We start from the raw sequence: 25856 nt of genomic DNA on the forward strand, positions 1-25856 counted from the left end.
CTTGACTTCTCCTTGGAACCTTTGCTGGATGCTTTCGATTTTTCTGGTCCCTTGTTGGCCGTACATGTTTGGATGTGTTAATTGTTTCGTCAAAGTTTTAAAGGCCTTTGGTTTTCCTCGTTCTTCTTAATGACCTCCAGGGCCTTCCAGAGCACGGCTGAGGCTCTGATTTTTTCCCACCTCCTTTTCTGCTGCTCATTTCTCTGTCTTCTCACAAATACCCATATGTTTCTAGGAAATCAGAGTGACTCACGTTTGCTGTCCCTTCCTGCGCTTGCCTGCATGCAGACCTTAGCTCAGGCTTCTCCTGTTTCCTTGAAGTTTCTTTTCTCATCTTAGATGTGCAGCTCCAAATCATGCCCATCTTTCAAAAGCCCTACCTGCATGCTGTCCTCTAGGAGGCGCCCTTGGATCACGCCACACCCCTGTGAGTGCCATCTCCCCTCATCATATTCTGTGCCCACCTGCGAGGGCACCAATCCCTTGGAGGGTAGTTATGTATTTCCTGGATACACTTCTCTGGAAAGACCTCCTTCAAGGCAGGGCCTGTATCCAGTGTCTTTCTCCATTCCTCCCATTGCCTGGTCCATAATCTACGTCAGTAAGTGTGAAATGGATTCATGATTCCCTTTCCTTCCTCTTGAGGACTCTAGAGTGCTGGTCTGCTTTGTGCCGAGCTTAACGATCTTATGCTTGCAACAGCCTGACTATTTAAAGACCCCAGACGCTACCCAAAAACATCCCTTTCATTTGGGGTTTAATGTCACGTAATCTCCCACTGAAGCAAAGCAGACATTCATCTGAAGTTCCCGCCTCCCACCCCCGACTTCTCGCCCCCTCTCCCTCTCCCTCTTTCAGCTTGTGGGAGCTCAGAGGCTTCAGCTTACCTGGACGAGTTGCGTTTGGCTGTGGCTTGGAATCGTGTGGACATTGCGCAAAGTGAACTCTTCCGGGGGGACATTGAATGGCGGGTGAGGGGGCAGGCCTGGGGGGCTGTGGGTCTTGACAAGGGGGATGCACTCTCTTCCCTGTCTGACTTCTTCCGCATCTGGCTCTGTCTTCCATTATTGTCCAGCCTTCTCTTAATTGTCCATCTGTTCCCATCTTTCCTCCCATCCATTCATCCATCCATACGTTCATCCATCCATCCATCCACCCATCCACCCACACACCTGTCACTCATAGCTCTGTACCCCATCTCTTGTCCTTAATGTCTGACCTCACCTGGCATTCTGACTGTGTGCTCACCTCTTTCCCAATCCATCCCGCTCCTGCCAGTCCATCCACTTGGAAGCCTCCCTCATGGATGCCCTCCTGAATGACCGGCCCGAGTTCGTGCGTCTGCTCATCTCCCATGGCCTCAGTGTGGGCCACTTCCTGACCCCGGCACGCCTGACCCAGCTGTACAGCGCAGCGCCCCCCAACTCGCTCATCCGCAGCCTTTTGGACCAGGCGTCCCACGGCACAGGCACCAAAAGCCCAGTCTTTAAATCCTCTGTGGAGCCCCGACCCCCTGACGTGGGGCAGGTGCTGCGAATGTTGCTGGGGGAGACGTGTGCACCGAGGTACAGCGCAGGGGGCGCCGGGGATCCCCACCAGGGACAAGGCTGCAGGGAGAGCGTAAGGACGAGGCCCGCGAGCCTGGGGGTGGGGAGTGGGGGGAAGGCACTGAAGGATCTGGGGGTTTGCCCCTGGATGAGGGTGGAGCTGGTGGTTGGGCAGAGTCAGGGGCTGGTCCTCACCACGCCTCCCTTGCCTGCAGGTAGGTCTGCTGTCGGACAGGGCCCCCTCTGAGCTCATGCTGGATGCCATCCTCGGGCAGGCCCCCTGGAGTGACCTGCTCCTCTGGGCGCTGCTACTGAACAGAGCTCAGATGGCCATGTACTTCTGGGAGATGGTGAGTGCTGCTTTGGTCTCGGATTCTCCTTTCTTCTGTATTCCTATCCTTTATCCCTGCTGGACCCCAGGGCCTGAGCAGTAAGAGTCCCCGACCTCCAGCATCACCCTGGCCCCCATCCCAGCCTCCCCTCCCTGCCGATCTGTGACTCCACCTGCTACTTCTCCTTTTCACCCCCCAATATCGTGCAGTTCTCCTAACCTGTGTTTTCCGCTAGCAGTGCAAATTGCGTTTCCCCTTGTTCATACCTGAGAATCAGTCACGTTCTCTCGGAATGGTTCCCTGTATGGGGAAATTTGACGGTATCCCGGAGCTGATGGGGAGTCATTTAAACGTAGTTACACTTGCACACTAGAGGCAAGGACACCAGCTAAGAAGGTAGATCTGGAAGCTTCCAGGAAGCCAAGGTGGGGGTCTAGACTAAAAACGGGTGGGATGGAGGCATTGGGACACATTTGGGAAGTTTGAGAGGAAAAAAGGTCATAGGATTTTATTGGAATTTAAGAGAGAACCTATTTTTATGCTGTAGAGCTATCTTGATGGGGGGGACCTGGGGGGTTCAGTCAGTTAAGCGTCTGCCTCCAGCTTAGGTCATGATCCGAGAGTCCTGGGATCAAGCCCCGCATCGGGCTCCCTGCTCAGTGGGGAGCCTGCTTTTCCCTCTGCCCCTCCCCCTGCTTGAGCTCTCTCTCTCTCTCTCCCCTGGCCTCTCAAATAAATAAAATTAAAAAAAAAAAGAAAAAGAAATATCTTGACAGGACTTCTTCAGCTTTGGGTTGTTTTTAAACCCTCAAGTCATGGGTTAAATATAGATTATCTTTCACTGAGGTAAAATTCATATAACATAAAATTCACCATTTGAACCACTTAAAATTGTACGATTCAGTAGTAGCCTTTAGCACACTCAGTGTTGTGCCATGTCTGTCTAGTTCCAGAACATTTTCGTCATCCCAAAAGGAAACCTCATATCCAATTAGCACTCAGTCCCCATTGCCTCCTCCCCCAGCCCCTGGCAATGACTAAGCTTCTCCCTATCCCTATGGACTTTGGAGTTACCTCTTCTGGATGTTTATAGATCAGAACCTTCTCGTAGGTGGCCCTTTGCTCTTGATTTCTTATGCTCAGCATAGTGTTTCCACGGGTCATCCGAGTTGCAGGGCATATCTGCGCCTCATTCCATTTTGTTACTGAAAATACTCCATTTGTCAACGTGTGATGTTTTGTTTCTCCATTCACCTCTTGATGGTCGCATGGCTTGTTTGGGCTTTCCGGCTATTGTGAATAACAGTGCAAGGAACATCGGTGTGCAGGTATCTGCTTGAGTCCTTGCTCTCAGCTGTTTTGAGGACACATCGAGGAATGGGGATGCCGGATCAGATAATAATTTTAGGTTTAAGCTGTAATGGAAACACCATACTGTCTTCCACTGTATGTGTATGTACATACAGTGTACATACTGTATGTAACAGGCTGCACCTTTTACATTCCCACCAGCGAGGCACAGGGGTTCCAATTTCTCCACATCTCCACCAACCCTTGGTATTTTCGGTTTGTTTTTTGTAATTGCTGTCCTCATGTGGCTTTGACCTGTCTCCTTAATGATTGGTGACATGGAGCAACTTTTCATGTGCTTATGGACCATCTGCATATCTTTTGAGGAATGTTTGTTTCAGTCCTTTGGTCGCCCTCCCCTTTTTTTGAGAGAGAGAAAGTGAGTGGGGAGGGAGAGAAGGGGAGTCTTTTTTAAGATTTTTAAAAAATTTATTTGACAGAGATCACAAGTAGGCAGAGAAGCAGGCAGAGAGAGAGGGGGAAGCAGGCTCCCTGCTGAACAGAGAGCCCAACGTGGGGCTTGATCCCAGGACTTTGAGGCCATGACCTGAGCCAAAGGCAGAGGCTTTAACCCACTGAGCCACCCAGGTACCCCAGAGAGAGGGAATCTTAAGCAGGCTCCACACCCGGCATAAAGCCCAATGAGGGGCTCAAGCTCATGACCCTGAGATCATGACTAGAGCTGAAATCAAGAGTCAGATGTTTAACTGACTGAGCCACTCCTGCCCCCTGCTTTGCCCATTTTTTAAATTGGTTTGTCTTATTTTCTGTGGTTGCATTGTATGGGTTCTTTTTTTTTTTTTTTTAAAGATTTTATTTATTTATTTATTTGACAGACAGAGATCACAAGTAGGCAGAGAGGCAGGCAGAGAGAGAGGAGGAAGCAGGCTCCCTTCTGAGCAGAGAGCCCGATGTGGGACTCGATCCCAGGACCCTGAGATCATGACCTGAGCCGAAGGCAGTGGCTTAACCCACTGAGCCACCCAGGCGCCCCGCGTTGTATGAGTTCTTTAAATGCTCTGGATATTAATCCCTTATCAGGTATATGATGCAGATCTCTTTTCCTTTGCTGTGAGTTGTCTTTTAACTCAGTTCATAGTGTCTTTTGATTCACAAAAGTTTTAAATTTTGATCAAGTCCAATTTGTCTGTGTTTTTGTTTTTGCTTTTGGTGTCATGTCTAAGTAACCATTGCCAAATCCAAGGTCATGAAGTTTTATTCCCATGTTATCTTCTGAGGGCTTTATAGTTTTAAAATTATATATATTATCATTATTTAATCCTACTTGCTAATCTTTTTTTTTTTTTTTTTTCAGCACAACAGTCTACTTGTTAATCTTACTGAGATTTCTTATGTGTGATGAGTCACTTCTCTTTGGCTGGTTTCAAGATTCTCTCTTTGGTTTTGGCTTTTGACAATTTAAAAAAAAAAAAGATTTTGTTTATTTGACAGAGAGAAACACAGCCAGAGAGGGAGCACAAGCAGAAGGAACAGGAGAAGGAGAAGCAGGCTTCTCGCTGAGCAGGGAGCCTGATGCGGGGCTTGAACCCAGGACCTTGGGGTCATGACCTGAGCCAAAGGCAGATGCTTAATAGCCGAGCCACCCAGGCACCCCCAGCTTTTGACAATTTGATGATAATGTCTATCTATCTATCTTTCTTTCTTTCTCTCTTTCTTTTAAAGATTTTATTTATTTATGTATTTGACAGAGAGACACACAGTGAGAGAGGGAACACAAGCAGGGGGAGTGGAAGAGGGAGAAGCAGGTTTCCCGCCAAGCAGGGAGCCGGATGTGGGACCCAAGCAGGTCCTGGGATCATGACCCAAGCTGAAGGCAGATGCTTAACAACTGAGCCACCCAGGCGCCCTGATGATAATGTTTTTCCAGTGTGAATCTCTTTGAAAATTTATCCTGCTTTGTTTTCTTTGCTGTTGGATGTGTAGATTCATGTCTTTCATCAAAATTTGGGGAGTTTTAGTCCCCAAAACTCAAAATATCTTTATATTTCGAAATATTTTTAAAATCTCAAAATATTCTTTTCTAGCCCTTTCTCCCTGTCTTCTTCTTTGGGACTCCCATTATGCATATATTGATATGGTTTATGGTGCCCCACACGTTTCTTCAGATCTGTGTATTTTTCTTTATTCTTGGTTTTTATTTTTTTGCACCCAAACCAGATAATCTCAACTGATCTGTCTTCAACTTCATATGTTCTTTCTTATGCCTCCTCAGAGCTGCTATTGAGGCCTGTTAGTGAATTTTTCATTTCAGTTATTGTACTTTTTATCTCCAGAATTTCTACTTGATTCCTTTTTGATAATTTCTTTCTCTCTGTTCCTATTCTTTGTTTAGTAAGACATCCTTCTCCTGGCTTTCTTTCATTTTTGTCCATGATTTCCTTCAGCTCTTTGAGCATTTGTGAAGCAATTGATTTAAAATCTTTATGCAGTTAAGTCCAAAGTCTGAGCTTGACAGAGACAGTTTCTATTGATTTTTTCTTTTCTTTTCCGTCTTTCTTTTATCTATTATTATTGTTATTATTATTATTAATTTATTCCTGGGAATATGCCATAATTTCTTGTTTCTTTGCAAGCCTCATAGTTTTTTGTTGAAAACTGGACATTTTGAATATTATAATGTTGCACCTCTGGAAACCAGCTTACCCTTTCCTCTGGGATTTGTTGTAGCTTGCTATGAGCTATTTATTGGTGGTGGTGTTTGCTTAGTGACTTTTCTGTGCTATTTATGTAAAGGCTTTGCTTTCGTGTATGCTTTGTCATGTGTGGCCACTGAAGTCCCTGTTCTGTTAGCTAGGTAGCCAGCTAGTGACTCATCAGAGAATTCCTTAAGTGCCCAGGCTGGGTTTGGGGAGCAAAACACTGCTGGGTTGCAGACGGGCTCCAAGTCGGAGCTGTATTTCAATACTCAGGCGGGCTGTTTACAGTTCTGTCTTAGTCTTCACTTCCTGCTTTTGCTGGGGTGAAAGTTGAGCAAGAGGTAAAAGCTCAGGGTTTTCTTTGGACTTTTCTGAGCCTGCACCCAGTCTTGGTCATGCAGGTGGCCTTTCCCTGATCCACGTAGGAGCTCTTCAAGCCCCTTATTCTTCAGAGTAGCTCCTTCCTCAGCCACTTCCCTCCCCACTATCCAGTTTTTGCTGAACCCTGACTGTTATTCTTGGCTTCAGTCAGCTGAGGCTAATGCATTTGTCTTGAAATGCTTTCAAACACCACCTGGGGAGCCATTTCTGCTTGGGGAAAAGCCCCCCAAACAGTGAAATGAAGACAAACCCTTGAGCTGACCCTCCAGGGACCGCTAAGTCCACACGGGCAACCACAGTGATTTGAGAGTCAGATATGATTTGCCCCTTCTGGTAGCAACAGCTTGCACTGAGAGTGTGGGCTGTTGCCCTCCAGGCTGCCCTGGAGCTGTGGACTTGACAGCAGTAGTTCACATGTCACAGGGCTCTTTTGCTGAAACTTGTGTTTTCTCTCTTCATTGAGCTTTCTCCTACTTGTTGTAAGTTTTATGTTCTGTTCTGGAGCTCTGAGAAAGTTGCCTCTGACAGCTTTTGGCAGTTTATCTGTTGCTTTTGTGGAGAGACACAGTCTTGAAGTTCTCTATTCTGCCATTTTAGGTGACATCACCAGCCACTTCCTGACCTGTCTCTAACCTCTGATGTCATTCTAACTCTGACTCAGCCCTTGGTCCCTGAACAACCTGCTGTGGACATTTTTCACCCGATGACCACCAGCTTCTTCCAGATTCATATACAAACACTACCTCATCCTTGGCCACTGATGACCCTGGTTAATTTCTGACTTCTGGTTCTTTCCTTTTCCTGTGACCACAGGTTTGCCCCCCTCCCCTTCCCCTTCTGTGACCCCTCTCTCTGCCTCTCCAGGGCTCTAACGCTGTGGCCTCAGCTCTTGGGGCCTGTTTGCTGCTCCGAGTGCTGGCACGCCTGGAGTCTGAGGCTGAGGAGGCAGCACGGAGGAAAGACCTGGCGGCCAAGTTTGAGGGTCTGGGCGTTGGTGAGTAAGGCATGGGTGTGTGGGGGGGGTGGGGGACAGGGAGCTGCCATGCAGGGGGTTGTGCATCTCCCCACTCCTCTTCTCCCAACCCTGCTCCTTCCTCCTCAATCCACTCATCTTTCCTCTCACACCATGTCCTCACTCCCTTTCTTCCCTCCCACGTAAATCTCCCGGCGCCAGACCTTTTCGGTGAGTGCTACCGCAGCAGCGAGAAACGGGCCGCTCGCCTGCTCCTCCGCCGCTGCCCACTCTGGGGGGATGCCACTTGCCTCCAGCTGGCCATGCAGGCTGATGCCCGTGCCTTCTTTGCCCAGGATGGGGTACAGGTAAGCACCTGAGGTGCCAACATCCCACACAGTTCCCACCTGGAAACTTCGGGAAGTATGGAGGAGAAGCCCCTGCCATCATGGGCAGTGAATGGTCTGGACTAGCCTCCGCTCTTCCTGGAGACCACCTGTCCTCCAGAAACTCTCTCCCAGAAGGGCTGCGCTTCCCAGAAGAAGCCCCACCCCCTGCCACAGGAAAGCCAACCTTCCCACAGCAAAGCCCACCCTCCTAAAAAGTTCTATTCCTGAACAGAAATTCCTGGTGACCACCGGAAGTCCCATCTGTCACACAGGAAGTCCTCTCACTCCCATAGGAAATCCCATTTCTCCCAAAGGAAGGCCTAGTCATCTATAGGAAGTCCCTCCCACTTCCTTAAGGGGTCCTCCCTTCCAGATCTTGACAATTAGAATGACCTCACTGAACAATTACCTAGTGTTTTAGGCATAGACAAACTTTGGCTTAGGAAGCCCACCTTTCCCATAGGAAGTCCTCTCCTTCAGGAAGCCCTGCTTGCCTCCACATCTCTCCCATCATGTCCATCCTGACATTTAAAACTCTTCTCTGTATCCTTAATGTAAATCTGATAAGGGCGTGACACTGGCTGGCTCAGTGAGTTACAGCATGCCACTGGATCTCAGGGTTCAGGTCCCACACTGTGTAAAGCTTAGTTAAAAAAAAAAAAGAAAATAAAAAAATCTGATGGGCTCAGAGTCCTACCCTCAATATAGGAAGTCCACTTACCCCAACAGGAAGCCCCATCCTCACTTGTCAGAATGATTTGGCTGGCATTTCACCTACTTACCCAGAGCTCTTTGCTTCGAATAGTGGTTAAACTCGTGGATTCCAGCCTGGGCCTCTTGTTTAACCTCCCCGTACGCCATCTGTGAAAAGAGAAAATATCATTACTGGTTCTGGGAGTGTGGTGAGGGGGACGTGGACTAACCTATGTGAAGGGCTTAGCCCGGTATCTAGCATGTTGTGTTAATAAATGGTGGCTGTTTAACTCTACCAGCTAAAACCTTGGGCGGGTCATCCTCACCTTTGACCTCCTGCCCCCCATCCCCAGTAGTTCTAGTTGCCTGAGCACTTGTGCTGATGCTGCAGCTGTGGCCCAGTTCTGGCCTGGGGTCTTTAGAAAGGGGCTCTGGGGTAGATTCAGGCTCCTAATCCTCCTCACACCCCACAGTCTCTGCTGACACAGAAGTGGTGGGGGGAGATGGACAGCACCACTCCCATCTGGGCCCTGGTTCTCGCCTTCTTTTGCCCCCCACTCATCTACACCAACCTCATCACCTTCAGGTCAGTCCCCTGGGATTAGAATGGCAGGAGGGGGGCGCTCGGTTTCTCCTTCCTGCTCACTTCTGGCTGCCTTCCTACTTGGACTGTCCAGTGCTTCTCCTCCCTGTTTGCTCTCTTTCCCTCCCCCAGGCTGGGGGCGTGTCTGGGAGGTGAGCTCCTTGGGGGGCTCTTTGCAATGCCTCTGGGGAACAGTTTCTTTGCCCTCTGGCCATGGCTCTGGGAGAAGGTCTCTTTGGGCTGACTCTGGAAAGTGCCTCCCTGTCTCCCTGCCAGGCCTCTGGGTGAAGAGGTTTGGGTGTCTTTCTGGAGAATTCCTCTTCCACTCACCCCTGCCCCCATTCCTCACTCTGTGCTTTTCTCCATGCCAGGAAGTCAGAGGAGGAGTCCGTACAGAAGGACCTGGCATTCGACATGGATCGGGGCCTCAACGGGGAAGGCCCTGTTGGGTGAGTGAGGTGGGATGAAGTGAGGTGGGGCACCCTGGGCAGCTTCAGGAGCACCAGGTGCTAGCAACAAAGCCAGAAGGGAGAAGTGGAGCTTCAGGGGGTGATGGCTTCATGAAACCACTGAAGAAACCAAGGAAGTTTCCCAAATGCCAAGCTCGAGGCTTGGGTCCAGGTTTGGTTCTGCCATGAAGGAGATCCTCATTGTAAACTTGTTTACTTCACGTTACACGTTCTACCATCTCGATGTAGCAAGTGGAATCAGGTGGATTTGCTTCATTTAGAGATCATCCGTCTTTTTTTTTTTTTCCTGACTCCAAGGGTCTTTGCTCTTAAATCTCTATGCTGGGGTACCCAGGCCTAAGCAGGTAGCTATCAAAAGTCTGATAAGGCTGCAGAGTGGAGGTGCTGAGGGACTTGGCTATGAGCCGAACAGACCTGGGTTCAAATCTTAACTTTGACCTTAGAAGTGACCCCAAGCCTCAGGATTCTTCTCTGTAAAATGGATATGTGTAAAGCTGTGTCTCTGTCAGATAGGTTGGGCAGGGTGCAAAGGAGAACAGCTAGGGGCACCTGCGCGGTGCAGTCAGTTGAGCGTCTGACTCTGGGTTTCGGCTCAGGTGATCGTAGCGTTGTGAGATCCCGCCCTGCATCAGGCCCCACGCCCCACGTGGAGTCTGCTTGCAATTCTCTTTCTCCCTCTCTCTGCCCCTCCCACTTGTGCTCTCTTTCTCTCTCTAAAATAGGTAAATAAATCTGAAAAAGAAAAAGCATCCTACACTCTCAGTGACTGTCAACCACGAAGGCTTACTCCTCCTGCCCCATTTTTGGGTTGTCTGTGTCTTGGCTCCGTTCTGGTTTCCACTTTGGGATGAGGGAGCCCCTCCAAGCTGGGATGTGGCTGGTCTCATAGCAGAGGGAAAAGAGAAATGGCAAACCAGGTACTTACTCTTATAGCCTCATGTGGAAGGGACACACGTCACTTGTGCCCACATCTCATGGGCAGAAGTGAGGCATATGGTAATCCCTTGGCTCCTGGGCCTCTCACCGAGAGGGAACCAGAATATTCCGTGTGGAGTAGCTCAGTGTGCCCAGCGCCTGGGGGAGCAGCCGAGAGAGAATGCGGAGAATGCATCATGGCGTCTGGCATGTAGTAAGTAGTCAGTTAATGGAGTTTCTTATTGATCCATGTCTCAGTTATCTTGCTGAGTGGTGGGTATGAGCATCAGGGTCTGAATCTCTGGTAGTGGAGAAAGGGAGGAGAGGCCCACATTTATGTTCCTCCTTGTACCTTCCTTCTCTACTTTAGTGATGTAGTAAGAAAAGGAAAGGACCCTGGCCCCCAATATTCCAGAAGAAAAATGTTTCAGGTAACTATTCAAATCATGGTCAGAAGCCAGAAGTCTGTAAGACCCACTACATGCCTCGAGGAGCAGTCAAATTGAGATACATATATGCAAACATGTTTTTCTGAGACAACGCACAATGAATACAATATGTTTGTCAGGATAGAAGAGAAAACTGAGAAAGGAGTTGGGACCACTGAAAAAGGCTGGCTAGAAGTCCCTAGTGTCAGGACCAATCATGATGTCCTTGCCCAGGGAGTTCCCAACTTTTACATGATGATGATGATGACAGTGACGGTGACGACAGCCGATGCTACAGAACACTTACAGAGGGTAGCCAGTGTGCTAAATCCTTTTGAAAAACAGCTTATTTAATTTTCTCAACAACCCTATGCAGTAGAGTCTATTATCATCCCCATTTCACATTTGAAATCACCAAGGCACTAAGTCATTTGCCTCAGCTCATGTGACTGGTAGGTGGTAGAGTTGGGATTTGAACCCAGATCTTGTTCCTGAAGCAGTGCTCTTAGCTGCTGGGGAGCGCCACCTCCATGGTGAGCTTTGTAAAAGGACAGGTTCCTGGATCCTTCCCCAGAGAGGCTCAAGATGGGCCCCGGAGTCTGGGAGGCCTGGTTGTGCCTGATTCAAGATGGCAGATGGCAGGAAGTTTTCTGACCACACGTTCTTGTTTCCAGGGCCCTGCAGAGGGTGAAACGTAAAATACCAGGTCTGTTTTCCCTCAGTGTTAGGGAACTTTCTGTCCTCTCTGCATCGCACTTTCTTTAGCTTTTATAATACTCTCCTCTTGTTTTCCTGAGAACAGCTTTACTGAGATAAAATCCACATATTATTCAGTTCACCCATTTAAGGTGTTACAATTCAGTGGTTTTTAGTATATGCACAGAACTGTGCAGTTGTCACCACAATCCATCTTAAAACATTTTTGTCACCATCACAAGAACCTCTGTACCCCTTCATGGTCACTCCGTATTCCTCCCCTCCCCCCACCCTCAGTGGCCAATAACTTCCGTTATGGAGAGTTTCGTCTCAATGAATTTCCCTGTTCCTGACGTGGTGTATGAATGGAGCCACACACCGTGTGGTCCTCTTTGATGGGTCTCATTAACCTAGCATCTTGCTTTCAGGATCGCTCCAAGTTGTGGCTCGCATTGGTACGCCCTTCCTTTTCAGCGTTAAATAATACTCCGCTGAATGGATAGACCACATTTCACGGACCCGTTTGGGCTGATGCACCTTTGATCAGTTGAGGCACATTTGGGTTGTTTACACGTTGGGGTTGTTATCTTTCTGCTTGGTTTATGAGAAGAAGATGCCTCCCCAAGCCAGTTTACTTTTCCCGTTAGCTGGTTGAGTTTGTTATCGTGTGTATTATTTATTTTGGCGTTTGAGGTCCGAATGAAGAGTCAGGATGAAATTGGGACAGAGGATCAGAGCTCGGACAAGAAGGGTCAGAGAGGGGAGCGGATTAAGAAGGTCAGAATCCAGAAGCCAAATATGGCTGCTCGCTCTGAGGTCATATACAGGGAGCCTGGGCCGGACGATCTGACATCAGAATCTGTGGGGCGGACGTTAATACTCAGGCAGGGGCTTTCAAACCCGAGGAGCCAAGCTCATGAAAGTGAGGGGGTCGGAGGTCGGGTGGATGGTCCAAGGTCAGAGTCAGAGGTTGTGAAGATGCAAGAAGAGGGATTCGGAGTCAGAAGCCAGACCAGGGTCAGAGGTCATTCCAAGGCCCCAGAGGTTGGAGGGTGGAGAAGGTCAGAGGTGGAAGGTCAGCAGTCTTGCCTGAAGGAGATCTTAGAGGGCAAAGGTTAGATATAGGGGGTCAAACGTCAAGGAGATGGTTGACCTGGGATTTGGTTTCAGGTACAGGCAGGGTTAGAGGTCAGATGTGAAAGATGAGAGGTCTTGGTGACAGTGAAGAGGGGCTCAGAGGTCAGACTGAGCCTCCTCCCTTCCCCCTCCCCCCAGGCCGGCAGAGCCCCGGGAGAAGAAGGCCGTGCAGGTGCTGGGACAGTCCAGGCGCAGCGGCTGCTGCCGGGGGTGCCCCCCTCGCCTGCGCCGCTGGCCGCAGTTCTGGGGGGCGCCGGTGACCGCCTTCATGGGCAACGTCGTCAGCTACCTCCTCTTCCTGCTGCTCTTCGCCTGGGTGCTGCTCGTCGACTTCCAGCCTGGCGCGCCCGGCGCCCTGGAGCTGCTGCTCTACTTCTGGGCCTTCACCCTGCTCTGCGAGGAGTTCCGCCAGGGCCTGGGCGGCGGCTGGGGCAGCCTGGCCACCCGGGGGCCGGGGCCCGGCCCCCAGCAGGCCCCGCTGCGCCGCCGGCTGAGCCTCTACCTCGCCGACACCTGGAACCAGTGCGACCTGGTGGCCCTCACCTGCTTCCTCCTGGGCGTGGGCTGTCGGTGAGTGTCCCCGCCACCTGCCGCCCCCGCCCCCTGCTGGGCTGGAGCCAACCCTGCTTTTCCATCCCGAAACACAAACCAAAGTTCCTTCTTCATCGACAGCATCGCCTCTGGGGGGTCAACGAGCAGTTCGCTCACACCTGGGTACCGGGCTTTAGGGCCGCGGCTGCTGTTTTTCTAGATCTGCAGGTTGGCGGACTTTTCTCTGGTCCCCCGACCTGGCCCCGCGGTGGCACCCGCAAAGCACAGTCTTCCCCCAGACTCCCGGCCAGGCGGGGGCGCCACACTCACCTTCCCCGCTCTGCCCCCGCCTCTGTCCCCGTCTCCCGCCCGGCCCTCCGCCCAGCCTCCAGGATGCCTCTGGCCTCTGGTCTGTCCCCACGAGGCTCCTTCTTCTCTGAGCTGCCAGGCCTGCCTCCCAGGGCTGCCCCGCACCCCCGCACCCAGTCCTGAGGGCGCTGCCCAGTGGCGGCCTGCCCAGCTCTGCAGGCCCGCGCCCCACTCCTTTCTCTGCATCCAGGCTCCAGCTCCTCCGAGTGGATTGCAGTAATAATCCGGGTTAACCTCGTAATCATAACACTGTGACCAGTGGGATGAGCTTTTAACCAAGGGAAGGGTTCCCAGTTTCCGCAAACTTCCTGGACCAGTTTTATCCCAGGGCAGTGAAACTCATTTCAGTCCTTTTCAGTTTGTTTTTAAAATTATTTCAACTTTGTTAATTATTATTTGGGGTGCATCGAACAACAAATATTTGGCTCTTCATTGGTGTTGTCTGTATTGAATTTTGCCAAAATCTAGGTTCTGTGTTTGCGAATTTTACATTCTGGCTTTAATGTCATTCGGGTTGTCTTCCTGGGTCAAATTTTATAGATTCACATTTTTTTATTTTTTAATTTTTATTTATTTATTTTTAAAATTTTATTTATTCATTTGACAGAGAGAGAGATCACAAGTAGGCAGAGAGGCAGGCAGAGAGGAGGAAGCAGGCTTCCTGCTGAGTAGCGAGCCCCATACAGGGCTCGATCCCAGGACCCTGGGATCATGACCTGAGCTGAAGGCAGAGGCTTTAACCCACTGAGCCACCCAGGAGCCCCTAGATTCACATTTTTTTTAAGATTTAAAAAATCTTTTCAATCATCTCTACCCCCAAAGTGGGGCTAGACCTCACAGCTCTGAGATCTGGAGTTCCCAGGCTCTGCCCAGGAGGCCGCCAGGCGCTCCTACAGATTCAGGTGTCACCGGGGAAGCTTGAATGTTTTCACCTTTTAGTTCATAAAAACCTGACTGTTTCTGCTTACTTCTTAGCTAATTGATAAAAAACAAATTGTCAGGAATTCACCTCAGATATTTCCTGTTGCCAAGACGGGCCTGTGTCATGTTAGTTCATTTCATCTGTGGCTTCCAGATTATACTGTGTGGTGCCCAGAGAGAGGGCAAAGGGCACGTCAAAACACCCTTGGGAACATGGATGTTTTGGGTCTTGGCATTCATGTCTTCGGGTCTTGCGCATGCTGTTCCCCCTTCTTGAAACACTTTTCCCCCTTCTCCTTGGCCAAGCCAATACCTACACTTCCTTGAGGCCTCCCGCTTTGCTGCCTCCATCTCTGGAAGTCCTCCCTTATCCTCTCCTGACTCTCAGTCCTTCCCAAATGATGCTCTCGGTACGGCTTGTGCAGTCTCTTTCATCGAGAAAGATTCTAAAATCCTCAAGACACATCTGTCTGGGGGCACCTGAGGGCTCAGTCCATTAAGCCTCTGCCTTCGAGTCAGGTCATGATCCCGGGGTCCTGGGATCGAGCCCAGCATTGGGCTCCCTGCTCGCCGGGGAGCCTGCTTCTCCCTCTGCCTGCTGCTCCCCCTGCTTGTGCTCTCTCTTTGACAAATAAATCAATCTTAAGAAAAAAAAGATACTTAGCTCATCTCCCAGCAACAGAAAATATCTTTGAAATATAGCCTATTACCAAAGAAATGCAGAAGTATGTCCTCAGTGAACACGATTAAAGAAATGAGGAACACACAACGGAAACCACATCTCTCTAAGACTCCCCACTTTCTCCTTTGGTGCTGAGTTTGGTGCATTTTCTGCTTGTTCTTTTTCTGTGTTTTTACATGGACAGATACACATACTTTTGTAAATGAAGGACATTATATTTCATGTATTTTTCTGCAACTCTTTTTCCTTTTTTTTTTTAAAGATTTTATTTATTTATTTGACAGACGGAGATCACAAATAGGCAGAGAAGCAGGCAGAGAGAGGAGGAAGTAGGCTCCCTGCTGAGCAGAGAGCCCAATGTGGGGCTCGATCCCAGGACCCTGGGATCATGACCTGAGCCGAAGGCAGAGGCTTTAACCCGCTGAGCCACGCAGGCGCCCCTCTTTTTCATTTTTAATATGTCCTGACATGCTTTCCATATCGATATTTGCAAAGATACCTTAGTCTTTGAAAATCTGGCATCAAATTCCAGAAGAAGGGGTTTCAACCATTGTTGGCTAAAGATCAGACAAGGCAGACTTCTCCTTGCCAGAATGAAAGGAATGAATGAATTCTTTTCATAAGGCAGTGAGACAAAAATTCTAAACTTCAAGAGGTAGAAATGAAGCCAAAAGTCTGGCCACAAAGTCTCATTTTCTACTCAAGGTAACATGACATTATAATCAGATACTAGCTGATGAAATTTCTTTTCCTTTTATTTATTAACAATTATTATTATTATTTTTTAAAGTCCTAGCAGTTAGGACACTGTTCCTGTGAAGAGAGAAGACAAAGAGCTTTGTGGACACAACCTAGTGACTATTTCCAAGGACGGAAGGGACCTGACACCCCGTTTTTTTTTTTTTTTAAAGATTTTATTTATTTGACAGAGAGATCACAAGTAGTCAGAGAGACAGGTAGAGAGAGAGGAGGAAGCAGGCTCCCTGATGAGCAGAGAGCCTGATGCGGGGCTCGATCCCAGGACCCCAGGACCACGACCTGAGCCGAAGGCAGAGGCTTTAACCCACCCAGGTGTCCCGACACCCCGTTTTATAATCTGGATCATTAACAGCAGTGACTCCCTCCTTACCTGTCTCCCCTGACAGAGGCTTGCTTCCTCTGTGCTGTTAGAGATGCTACAAAGTAACTCAGCATGAATAATTTATTCTAAGAGCAAGATAAGAAAGTTTTGCAGGACACTATGCTTCTGTTTCTCTTATATATTTTTTAAAGATTTTATTTATTTATTTGACAGACAGAGATCACAAGTAGGCAGAGAGGTAGGCAGAGAGAGAGAGAGGAGTAAACAGGCTCCCCGCTGAGCAGAGAGCCCAATGCAGGGCTCAAGCCCAGGACCCTGGGATCATGACCTGAGCCAAAGGCAGAGGCTTTAACCCACTGAGCCACCCAGATGCCCCTGTTTCTCTTATATTTTGATTAAAGTATCTTTTGAGGGGCGCCTGGGTGGCTCAGTGGGTTAAGCCTCTGCCTTCGGCTCAGGTCATGATCTCGGGGTCCTGGGATCGAGCCCCACATTGGGCTCTCTATTTGGCAGGGAGCCTGCTTCCCCCTCTCTCTGCCTGCCTCTCTGCCTACCTGTGATCTCTGTCAAATAAATAAATAAAATCTTTAAAAAGAAAAAGTATCTTTTGAGATGAAAGAGCCATGTGCTATCATGCTTTAGGAATACCAGTGATATTTTATTTTATTTTTAAGATTTTTATTTATTTATTTGACAGAGAGAGACAGAGCGAGAGAGGCAACACAAGCAGGGGGAGTAGGAGAGGAGGGAGCAGGCTTCCTGCCAAGCAGGGAGCCTGATGTGGGGCTCGATCCCAGAACCCTGGGATCACAACCTGAGCCAAAGGCAGAGGCTTAACCCACTGAGCCACCCAGACGCCCCAAGGGTACATATATTCTTGACATGGATAGGTTTCCTTGTAGAATAGCTTCGCCCACATACACGCCCATCATCAGGGTAAGAGGGTGCCCCTTGAGGACGCACCTGACAGACAATACCAGGTATTTTCAATCTTTAAACTTTTGTAGCTCTCAATTTAACCTTTAGATCTTTTTCTGTCTTTTTTCCATTCTGACAGGTAAAAATGACTTTTCGTTTTAAAACTTATGCGTCCCTGACTACTAGTTAGCTTGGACATCTGTTCATAGCAAATGACCACTTGTCCGTCTGTCAATGTCTTTTCATAGGCTTGCCGCCATTTTAGAAAATACATGTTCATTTGTGTTTGTTGATCTCTTGTGTATGTGTATGGATGGGTCGGTGCTCTCTCCTAACCCTTGTTTTTTTTTTTTTTTCTTTTTAAGATTTTATTTTTAAGTAATGTCTACATTTAACATGGGGCTCGAACTCACAACCCTGAGATCAAGAGTTGCACACTCTGCCCCCTGAGCCAGTCAGGCACCCTAACCTCTTGGTGGCTTTATTTATTTATTTATTTATTTATTTTTAAAAAGATTTTACTTATTTGACAGACAGAGATCACAAGTAGGCAGAGAGATAGGTGGGGTAGGGGGGAAGAAGGCTCCCTGCCAAGCAGAGAGCCCAATGCGGGGCTTGATCCCAGGACTCTGGGGATCATGACCTGAGCCGAAGGCAGAGGCTTAACCCACTGAGCCACCCAGGCGCCCCCCTTTTGGTGGCTTTGTTTTAAATACCTTCTCATTGTCTGCAGCTCATCTTTTGTATATTATCTTAAACATTTAAACTTTTGTATATTATCTTAAACATTCTTTTATTCTTTTCATTTGCATCCTGAAATAACCAGAGACTTATAAAAAATGTGGCAAAAACAGTGCAAAGAATTCCTCTATACCGTTCACCCAGATCCTCAGATGTCAACATCTTCCCTTATCAAAACCAAGAGATCTTAAATTTTACCAGTTGTCCCACCAATGTCCTTTTTCTACCCCAGGAACCAACCCAGTTCCTCGATCCTTCTTCAGCTTTTATGATCTTAACACTTTTGAACAGGCCAGCCCCGTTATTTTGTAGGACTTGCCTCTGTTTGAGTCTGCCTCAGGTTCCCTTGTGATCAAATTTAGGTTGTGCGTTTTTGGCAGATAGTTTTGCCTTTCTCTGTTCATCGTATTTATGTTATCTCTTGACGGAGGGAAATTTTATCTTTCAGAGTAGTCAAACTTATCAGTCTTTCCCTATGTTGTGGTTTTACACATTACTTGCGTAGAAGGTTTTGTTGTCTTGTGACATCTCATCCAGTCAAGCTCATGAATAAATTCTGTATTTTCAGATTTTCATGTTTTGCCTTTTACTCTAGGTTTTTTTTTTTTTTGTTTGTTTGTTTTTTTTTTTAAGTACCTTTATTTTTTATTTATTTTTGAGAGAGAGAGTTGGGGGAGGGAGGGGAAGAGAGAGAAGCTTAAGCAGGTGCCACACTCAGCACAGAGCCAAAGGCGGGTGTCTTCTCAGGACTCTGAGATCATGGCCTAACCCCTACCGAGGCACCCAGGCGCCCCTTGCCTTTCACTCTAGGTTTTTAATCCACTCAGGGTTCAAGTACATGATGAAGCAAATAGGGATACAGTTTTATTTTCCCCATAGGGGTCGCTGGTGCTGTTGGCCATCCGACCTCCCTCTGTGAACCGTGTTCTCGTTATCCACTCTCCCCGTGAGGTCATCTGTCTTCTGCTTACTCACTTGCTGGAACTCTATTTTGCCCCTTTATAGGTTGGACAAATATTCCAGCGGGTTTTCCGACTTGATTGTTACAGAGGCCTCCCCAATCTTTGCCGAGACCCTGATTTATGTAGTCATTCCTAAGCGGGTGCCAGTGAAATCTGGGTAAACCCGGAGTGAATCAGCAGGTCCTGGCTGCAGCCCCTCCGGGGTCACCCTAAGCCTGGTGTTGGGAAGACCTGGGTTTTCCTTTGTACCCCATGACCCCTAAGTGAGCCCTGCCGCATCTCCCTGCACCGCAGGCTGACCCCCGGCCTGTATGACCTGGGCCGCACCGTCCTCTGCCTCGACTTCATGGTCTTCACGCTGCGGCTGCTGCACATCTTCACGGTCAACAAACAACTCGGGCCTAAGATCGTGATCGTGAACAAGATGGTGAGGGGGGCAGGGTCGGGTGGGCGGGTCCAGAGGAGGAAAGGGGCGGGGCATGGAGGTGTGGGCATGGGTGGGGCTAGGGGCAGGGTCATTCCAGGGGGCGGGTCCAGACTTGGTCTCTTTCCACCCGGCAGATGAAGGACGTGTTCTTCTTCCTCTTCTTCCTGGGTGTGTGGCTGGTTGCCTACGGCGTGGCCACGGAGGGGCTCCTCAGGCCCCAGGATCGTGACCTCCCGAATGTCCTGCGCCGCGTCTTCTACCGGCCCTATCTGCAGATCTTTGGGCAGATCCCCCAGGAGGACATGGACGGTATGGAGGGATGAGAGGATCTGATGCCGTCCCTTCGAGTTCCCCCTCCCAGGGCTCCCCGTCCCTGGGGTTCGTACCCCCCTCTAAGTCTCAGCCCCCCTCTCTCTCTAGGTCTCTGAGTAGCCCCTACCCCCTTCATCTCTATGGGACTCTGTCTCCTTTCTCTTCATATCTCTGTTCCCTGTCTCTGGGTCTCTGACGCCTCCTCTGTCTCTCTCTGGGATTCTGTCTCCCTCTCTCTGGGTCTCTTTCTCCCACACCCCTCTGAATTTCTGTTTTTCTCTGGTCTCTGTCTCCCTGGCCCATCTCTGAGTGTCTCCCTTCACAGTGGCCCTCATGGAGCATGTCAACTGCTCATCGGAGCAGGGCTTCTGGGCTCGCCCGCTGGGGGCTCAGGCAGGCTCCTGCGTCTCGCTCTATGCCAACTGGCTGGTGGTTCTCCTCCTCATCATCTTCCTGCTGGTGGCCAACATCCTGCTGCTCAATTTGCTCATCGCCATGTTCAGGTGAGGCCCAACTACTCTCTGACCTGACCTCACCCAGTGTGACTTTCTGTCCCAGCTTGACCCAGACCCAGGCCTAATCAGTTCCGTCTTTAGTCCCAGAGTTCAGACACTGCCCGGACCTGGACTGTGAACTCTGATCCTCTCTCTGAGCCCAGGCAGAACATGAAAAAAAAAAATGTTTTTTTGTGACAAAATACATATAATTTGCCAATTTGAAGTGTACCAATTCAGTGCCATTAATTAAATTCATAATGTTTTACAACCACTACCACTATGTACTTCCAAAAAATGTTATCGCTCCAGACACACAGTGTGTACCCAATGAGCCAGCGGCAACTTCCTGCTCCCCACTGACCCGCCTGGCCCCCTGGAGCCCGCTTTTTGTCTTTAGGAATTTGCTTATTCTAGAGGTTTCATATACGTAGATTCATACCATGTATATGAATACGTACCCCCCTCTAAGTCTCAGCCCCCCCTTGTTGTATGTTGATTCATACAACATTTATCGTTTTCTGTCTGGCTTATTTCACTTAGCATAAAGTTTTCAGTGTTTATCCAAGTTGCAGCACGGACCAGTACTCTTTTCATGGCTGAATAATATTCCATTGTACGAGTCTATCCCATTGTACAAGTCTATCCCGTTCCCTCATCTGTTCATCTGTTCATTGAAACTCACTTGTTTCCATCCCTTCGCTCTTTCAAATGATGCTGCACTGAACGTTAGTGTTCATGTACCTGTTCAAGTCTGTTTTTATTTCTTTTTTTTTTTTTTTTTAGATTTTATTTATTTATTTGTCAGAGAGAGATTACAAATAGGCAGAGAGGCAGGCAGAGAGAGAGAGGAGGAAGCAGGCTCCCCGCTGAGCAGAGAGCCCGATGCGGGACTCGATCCCAGGACCCTGAGATCATGACCTGAGCTGAAGGCAGCGGCTTAACCCACTGAGCCACCCAGGCGCCCCTGTTTTTATTTCTTTTGGATATATTCCTAAAGTAGGATGCTGGGCATGCTGTGGCAATTCTCTTTAGCTTTTTGAAACTGAACAGTCTTCGACAGCAGAAGCACCATTTTCTGTTCTCATTAGTGATGTAGGAGAGTTCGGATTTCCCCACAGCCTTGCCATGAGTTGTTATTTTCCTTTTCAAAACAATGCTGCAGCCCTAGCTAGTGGGCGAACTGGTGTTTGATTTTTTTAAGATTTTTTTTTAAAGATTTAATTTTATTTATTTGACAGAGACCACAAGTAGGCAGAGAGACAGGCAGAGAGAGAAGGAAGCAGGCTCCCTGCTGAGCAGAGAGCCCGATGTGGGGCTCGATCCCAGGACCCTGGGATTATGACCTGAGCCGAAGGCAGAGGCTTAACCCACTGAGCCACCCAGGTTCTCCTATCCCATTCTGTTGGTTGTCTTTTCCTGTTCTTTTTTTTTTTTTTTTTTTTTTAAGATTTTATTTATTATTTATTTGACAGAGAAAGATCACAAGTAGGCAGAGAGGCAGGCAGAGAGAGAGAGAAGGAAGCAGGCTCCCTGCTGAGCAGAGAGCCCGATGCGGGACTCGATCCCAGGACCCTGAGATCATGACCTGAGCCGAAGGCAGCGGCTTAACCCACTGAGCCACCCAGGCGCCCCTCCTGTTCTTTTTTTAAATATATTTTATTTATTTGACAGAGAGAAATCACAACTAGGCAGAGAGGCAGGCAGAGAGAGAGGAGGAAGCAGGCTCCTCACTGAGCAGAGAGCCCAATGCGGGGCTTGATCCCAGAACACTGGGATCATGACCCGAGTCAAAGGCAGAGGCTTTAACCCATTGAACCACCCAGGCGCCCCTTTCCTGTTCTTGATAAGCCCCTTTGATGCACAAAAATTTAAAAGTTTTTTATTCGGGGGCGCCTGGGTGGCTCAGTGGGTTAAAGCCTCAGCCTTCAGCTCAGGTCATGATCTCAGGGTCCTGAGATCAAGCCCCGCATCGGGCTCTCTGCTCGGCAGGGAGCCTGCTTCCTCCCTCTTCTCTCTCTACCTGCCTCTCTGCCTACTTGTGATCTCTGTCAAATAAATAAAATCTTTAAAAAAAAAAGTTTTTTATTTGTACTATTGATGTCGTATCTAAGGACCCATCTCCCAATCCAAGGTAATATTCACTTCTATGTTTTATGGTTTTAGCTCTTATATTCAGTTTCTTGGTCTGTTTGACTTAATTTTGGTATATGGATGTGATGTGGGGTCCAACTTCGTTCTTTTTGCATGCCGAAATCCCATTATTCCAGGTCTCTGTGTCTAAGAGACTGTTTTATTTTTCCATATCGAATGGACTTGTCACCCAGGGACACCTGGGTGGCTCAGTTGGCTAAATGTCTGCCTTCGGCTCAGGTCATGATCCCAGGGTCCTGGGATCAAGTCCTGCATTGAGCTCCTTGCTCAGAGGGAGCCTGTTTCTCCCTCTGCCTTCTGCTCTCCCTGCTTGTGCGCACTCTCTCTCTCTCTGACAAATAAATAAATAAAATCTTTAAAAAAATTAGTTGGCCATTAGCCATTGTATTAGTTTCCTGGGGTTTCCCTAACAAAGTAACAAAAAGTGGATGGTGTTAAGTAACAGAAACTTTTCCGTTGCAGTTCTGGATGCTGTAAGTCCAAAACCAAAGTATGGGTAGGATTGGTTCCTTCTAAGGGCTGTGAAGGAGACTCTGTTCCCTGCTGGCAGACTGCTGGCAGTCCTTGGCTGGCAGACGTGGCAGTGTTCACTGCAGGTGTAGAGATACACAACTGATTTTTGGTTGGTGATCTGGTGCCCTGCAACTTTGCTGAATTTGCTCTATTAGCTTTCTTGGGATTCTCTGAGATTTTTGATATATAGGATCGTGTCATTTGTGAGTAGAAATAGTTCTATGTCTTCCTTTCCAGTTTGGATGCCTTTAATTTCTTGTTCCTATTTAATTGCTTTGGCTAGAACTTTCAGTACAACAACAAAGAGCTGTGGTAAGAGTGGGCATCCTTGTCTTGTTCCTTATTTTAGCTGAAAGCTTTTAGTCTTTCTTCATTGAGTATGATGTTAGCCGTAGGTTTTTCATAAGTACCCTCTACCCATGTTGAGGAATTTTCCTTTTAATCCTATCTGATTTTTTTTTAAACCATAAAGGATGTTGGGTTTTGTCGAATGCCTTTTTGTATCTCGGCCACTTGAGAGGATCATGTAGTTGTTTTTTTTTCTTTTTGTTCTATTAAGGTGGTGTATTATATTGATTTTTGCATGTTGAGGCACCTTTGCATTACTGGGATAAATCCCACTTGGTCATGGTATATGATCCTTTTACTATGCAGCCGAAGTAGGTCTGTTGGTATTTTGTTGGGGATATTTGCGTGTGTATCCATAAAAACTATTGGTCTGTAATTTTGTTTCCTTGTGTTATCATTATCTGGGTTGGTAATGCTGCTGGCCTCACAGAATGAGTCACAAACTGTTCTCTCCTCTTTTTTTGGAGTTTTTTGGGAGAATTTGAGAAGGATTGGTGTTATTTACTTATTTAATGTTTTGTAGAACTCATCAACAACAACATCTAGGCCTGGGATTTTGTTGTTGGGACATTTTTGATGAGTGATTTAATCTCTTGTTATAGGTCTTTTGAGATTTTCTGTTTCTTCTTGAGTTGGGTAATTTGTGTTTCTAGGAATCTGTCCATTTATTTCATTTAGGTTATCTAATTTCTTGGTGTACAGTTGGGATAGTGTTCTCTTATAATCCTTTTTATTTCTGTAAGGTTCATAGTGATGTCTCCATTTTCATTTCTGATTTTAGCTATTTGTGTGACTTTTGAGCCTGTCTATAACCTCTACCCTAATTCCTGACACTGTTTCCCCTTGATGCCAGACATCTCTTTGCCCTCCTAATCCAGCTCCTACTAAGTGCATCCTGTAATATCTCTGACCTTAATGATTCTGACATTGGCCTGCTGCCTTGGTCTTAAAACATATTGTCTAATATCTAACCTTCATCTGCCCTCTTTGACCTCTGGTGACCCTTGACCTCTCCTCCCCACAGCGACACCTTCGGCAAAGTACAGGGAAACAGCGACCTCTATTGGAAGGCTCAGCGCTACAGCCTCATCCGGGAATTTCACTCTCGGCCGGCGCTGGCCCCGCCCCTTATCATCATCTCTCACGTGCGCCTCCTCATTCGGCACCTACGCAGGCGTCGGTCCCGCTTGCCGCCCTCCCCGGTCATCGAACATTTTCGTGAGAGCGGGGTTTGATGCGAAAGGGAAAAGCACAGGGGTCAGGCCCTGGAGAGAAGGAAGAGCACGGACAGGCTGCGGGAAGATGTCGGGGAGCACTGAGTGGTTAGGGATTAGGTGTTGAGGGGGGCAGGTGTTAAGTATTAGGGTGGGGCCTAGACCTGCACAGGGCGTGGTCTGAGCGGGCTCACGGCGGGAGGCCTTGGTGGGGCAGGCCCACTGACTCTGCCCTTACCCCCCCTGCCAGGGGTTTACCTCTCCAAGGAAGCAGAGCGGAGGCTGCTGACGTGGGAGTCGGTGCAGAAGGAGAATTTCCTGCTGGCTCGCGCGCGGGACAAGCGGGAGAGCGACTCCGAGCGTCTGAAACGCACGTCGCAAAAGTGAGGGCAGGGCTTCCTGGGGGGGAGGGTGGAAGAGGAGAGAGGAGCCAGGCTCCAGGTGGAGCCAGAGTGGGGCGAAGCCAGAGTGTTGGGGAGGAAGGCGGGCCTGCGGGCATGGGGCTTCCGAGGTGGGCGGGGCTAGCGGGCGGCGGGAATGGGCCTGATGCCCTTGGTGGTTGTGGTTGCAGGGTGGACACAGCCTTGAAGCAGTTGAGGCGGATCCGGGAGTATGAGCAGCGTCTGAAAGGGCTGGAGCAGGAGGTGAGGACTCCCGGGCCAGGCTGTGGTGGGGTGTGTGTGTGGGGGGGGCTAGGGTAGGGGGGGAGGTCTCTTACCTTCTGTCCCTCCCGCTCCCCAGGTGCAGCACTGTAGCCGAGTCCTGGGCTGGGTGGCTGACGCCCTGAGCCGCTCTGCATTGTTGCCTCCAGGGGGGCCGCCGCCACCTGCCCCGTCTGGGCCTAAAGGTCAGTATTGTGGGGTCCGTCTGTGCCTATCGCTGGCCTCTGTGGTCACCACCCCACATTCTGGGGCTTTTGCTCCTCTATCTCAGAGTGATTTTCTCCCGTGCGCTGCCTTTCCCTTGTCCTGGGGTGCACTCTGTTTCCTTTGGGCTTTTCATGCTTCCTTCTTTTTGCCAGCCGCCCATGTTTTGCCGTCTTCTCCATCCCACCACCTGTTCTCTCTTCCCTCCAGACTGAGCCTTGCTGGCAGACTTCAAGGAGTCGTCCCTACAGGGAGTGTTTGCTCCTAAAGTCCTAGCTGGTCCTTGACCCTTACACCTCGTGGGCTTGTCTTGCACGTGGGCCCCACGCTGGCGGAGGACCACTGCGAGCTGCTGTCAGGACCCCCTCAGGGAGTGTTGATCCACGGGAACCACCCAGGCCCAGCTCCTCCCAGAACCGGTCCGACAATGGGAGGCTCAGCCTTGAGCCCAGGCACTGCTCTTCTGAAGGCACTGCCGCAGCCCGCTGGGCGGGAGAAGGCTGTGGGGTCCTGGGGTTCAGGGATCAGAGATCCTACCTGCAGCCCCCCACACTGGGGAAATAAAGCCATTTGAGAGGAGTGAGTCCAGTGCTTGATTCCTGAGGAAATGGCGGGTATCTAGATCCTTTTGCCACGGGGCTGTGTTTGAGGTCTTTGGTCAGTCTTTTGCCATATTTTAGATAATCTCCACGTCTGTTCTGCGCTCCCAGGTCCACTCTGCCTGTCTGACTCGGCCCAGCCCCTTGTGTACGCTGTTTTGGTGGTTCTCACTTCAGTGGGACAGAAATCCCAG

At 49.0% G+C, this 25856-nt stretch overlaps 1 protein-coding gene across 3 annotated transcripts in view; it reads left to right on the top strand.

The window, feature by feature from the left end:
* TRPM4 (transient receptor potential cation channel subfamily M member 4) overlaps positions 1 to 25646 on the top strand; it is a 38439-nt gene extending 12793 nt beyond the window's left edge. Inside the window, exons 10-25 of one of the 3 annotated variants that reach the window (XM_032326022.1) lie at positions 859 to 971; positions 1279 to 1620; positions 1763 to 1897; positions 7132 to 7261; positions 7442 to 7587; positions 8775 to 8887; positions 9256 to 9333; positions 12669 to 13100; positions 19030 to 19162; positions 19297 to 19471; positions 19800 to 19977; positions 24008 to 24201; positions 24448 to 24580; positions 24769 to 24841; positions 24939 to 25044; positions 25274 to 25646. In XM_032326022.1, coding sequence (XP_032181913.1) covers positions 859 to 971; positions 1279 to 1620; positions 1763 to 1897; positions 7132 to 7261; positions 7442 to 7587; positions 8775 to 8887; positions 9256 to 9333; positions 12669 to 13100; positions 19030 to 19162; positions 19297 to 19471; positions 19800 to 19977; positions 24008 to 24201; positions 24448 to 24580; positions 24769 to 24841; positions 24939 to 25044; positions 25274 to 25278 — 2486 coding nt within the window. In that variant the 3' untranslated portion in view covers positions 25279 to 25646. Of the gene's footprint in view, positions 1 to 858; positions 972 to 1278; positions 1621 to 1762; positions 1898 to 7131; positions 7262 to 7441; positions 7588 to 8774; positions 8888 to 9255; positions 9334 to 12668; positions 13101 to 19029; positions 19163 to 19296; positions 19472 to 19799; positions 19978 to 24007; positions 24306 to 24447; positions 24581 to 24768; positions 24842 to 24938; positions 25045 to 25273 lie in introns of those variants that run through there. The other 2 variants (XM_032326023.1, XR_004281489.1) reach the window with 2 other exon arrangements.
* Positions 25647 to 25856: the final 210 nt, after the last annotated feature.

Source organism: Mustela erminea, chromosome 19 (genome assembly GCF_009829155.1).
Source record: "Mustela erminea isolate mMusErm1 chromosome 19, mMusErm1.Pri, whole genome shotgun sequence".
NCBI lineage: Eukaryota > Metazoa > Chordata > Mammalia > Carnivora > Mustelidae > Mustela > Mustela erminea.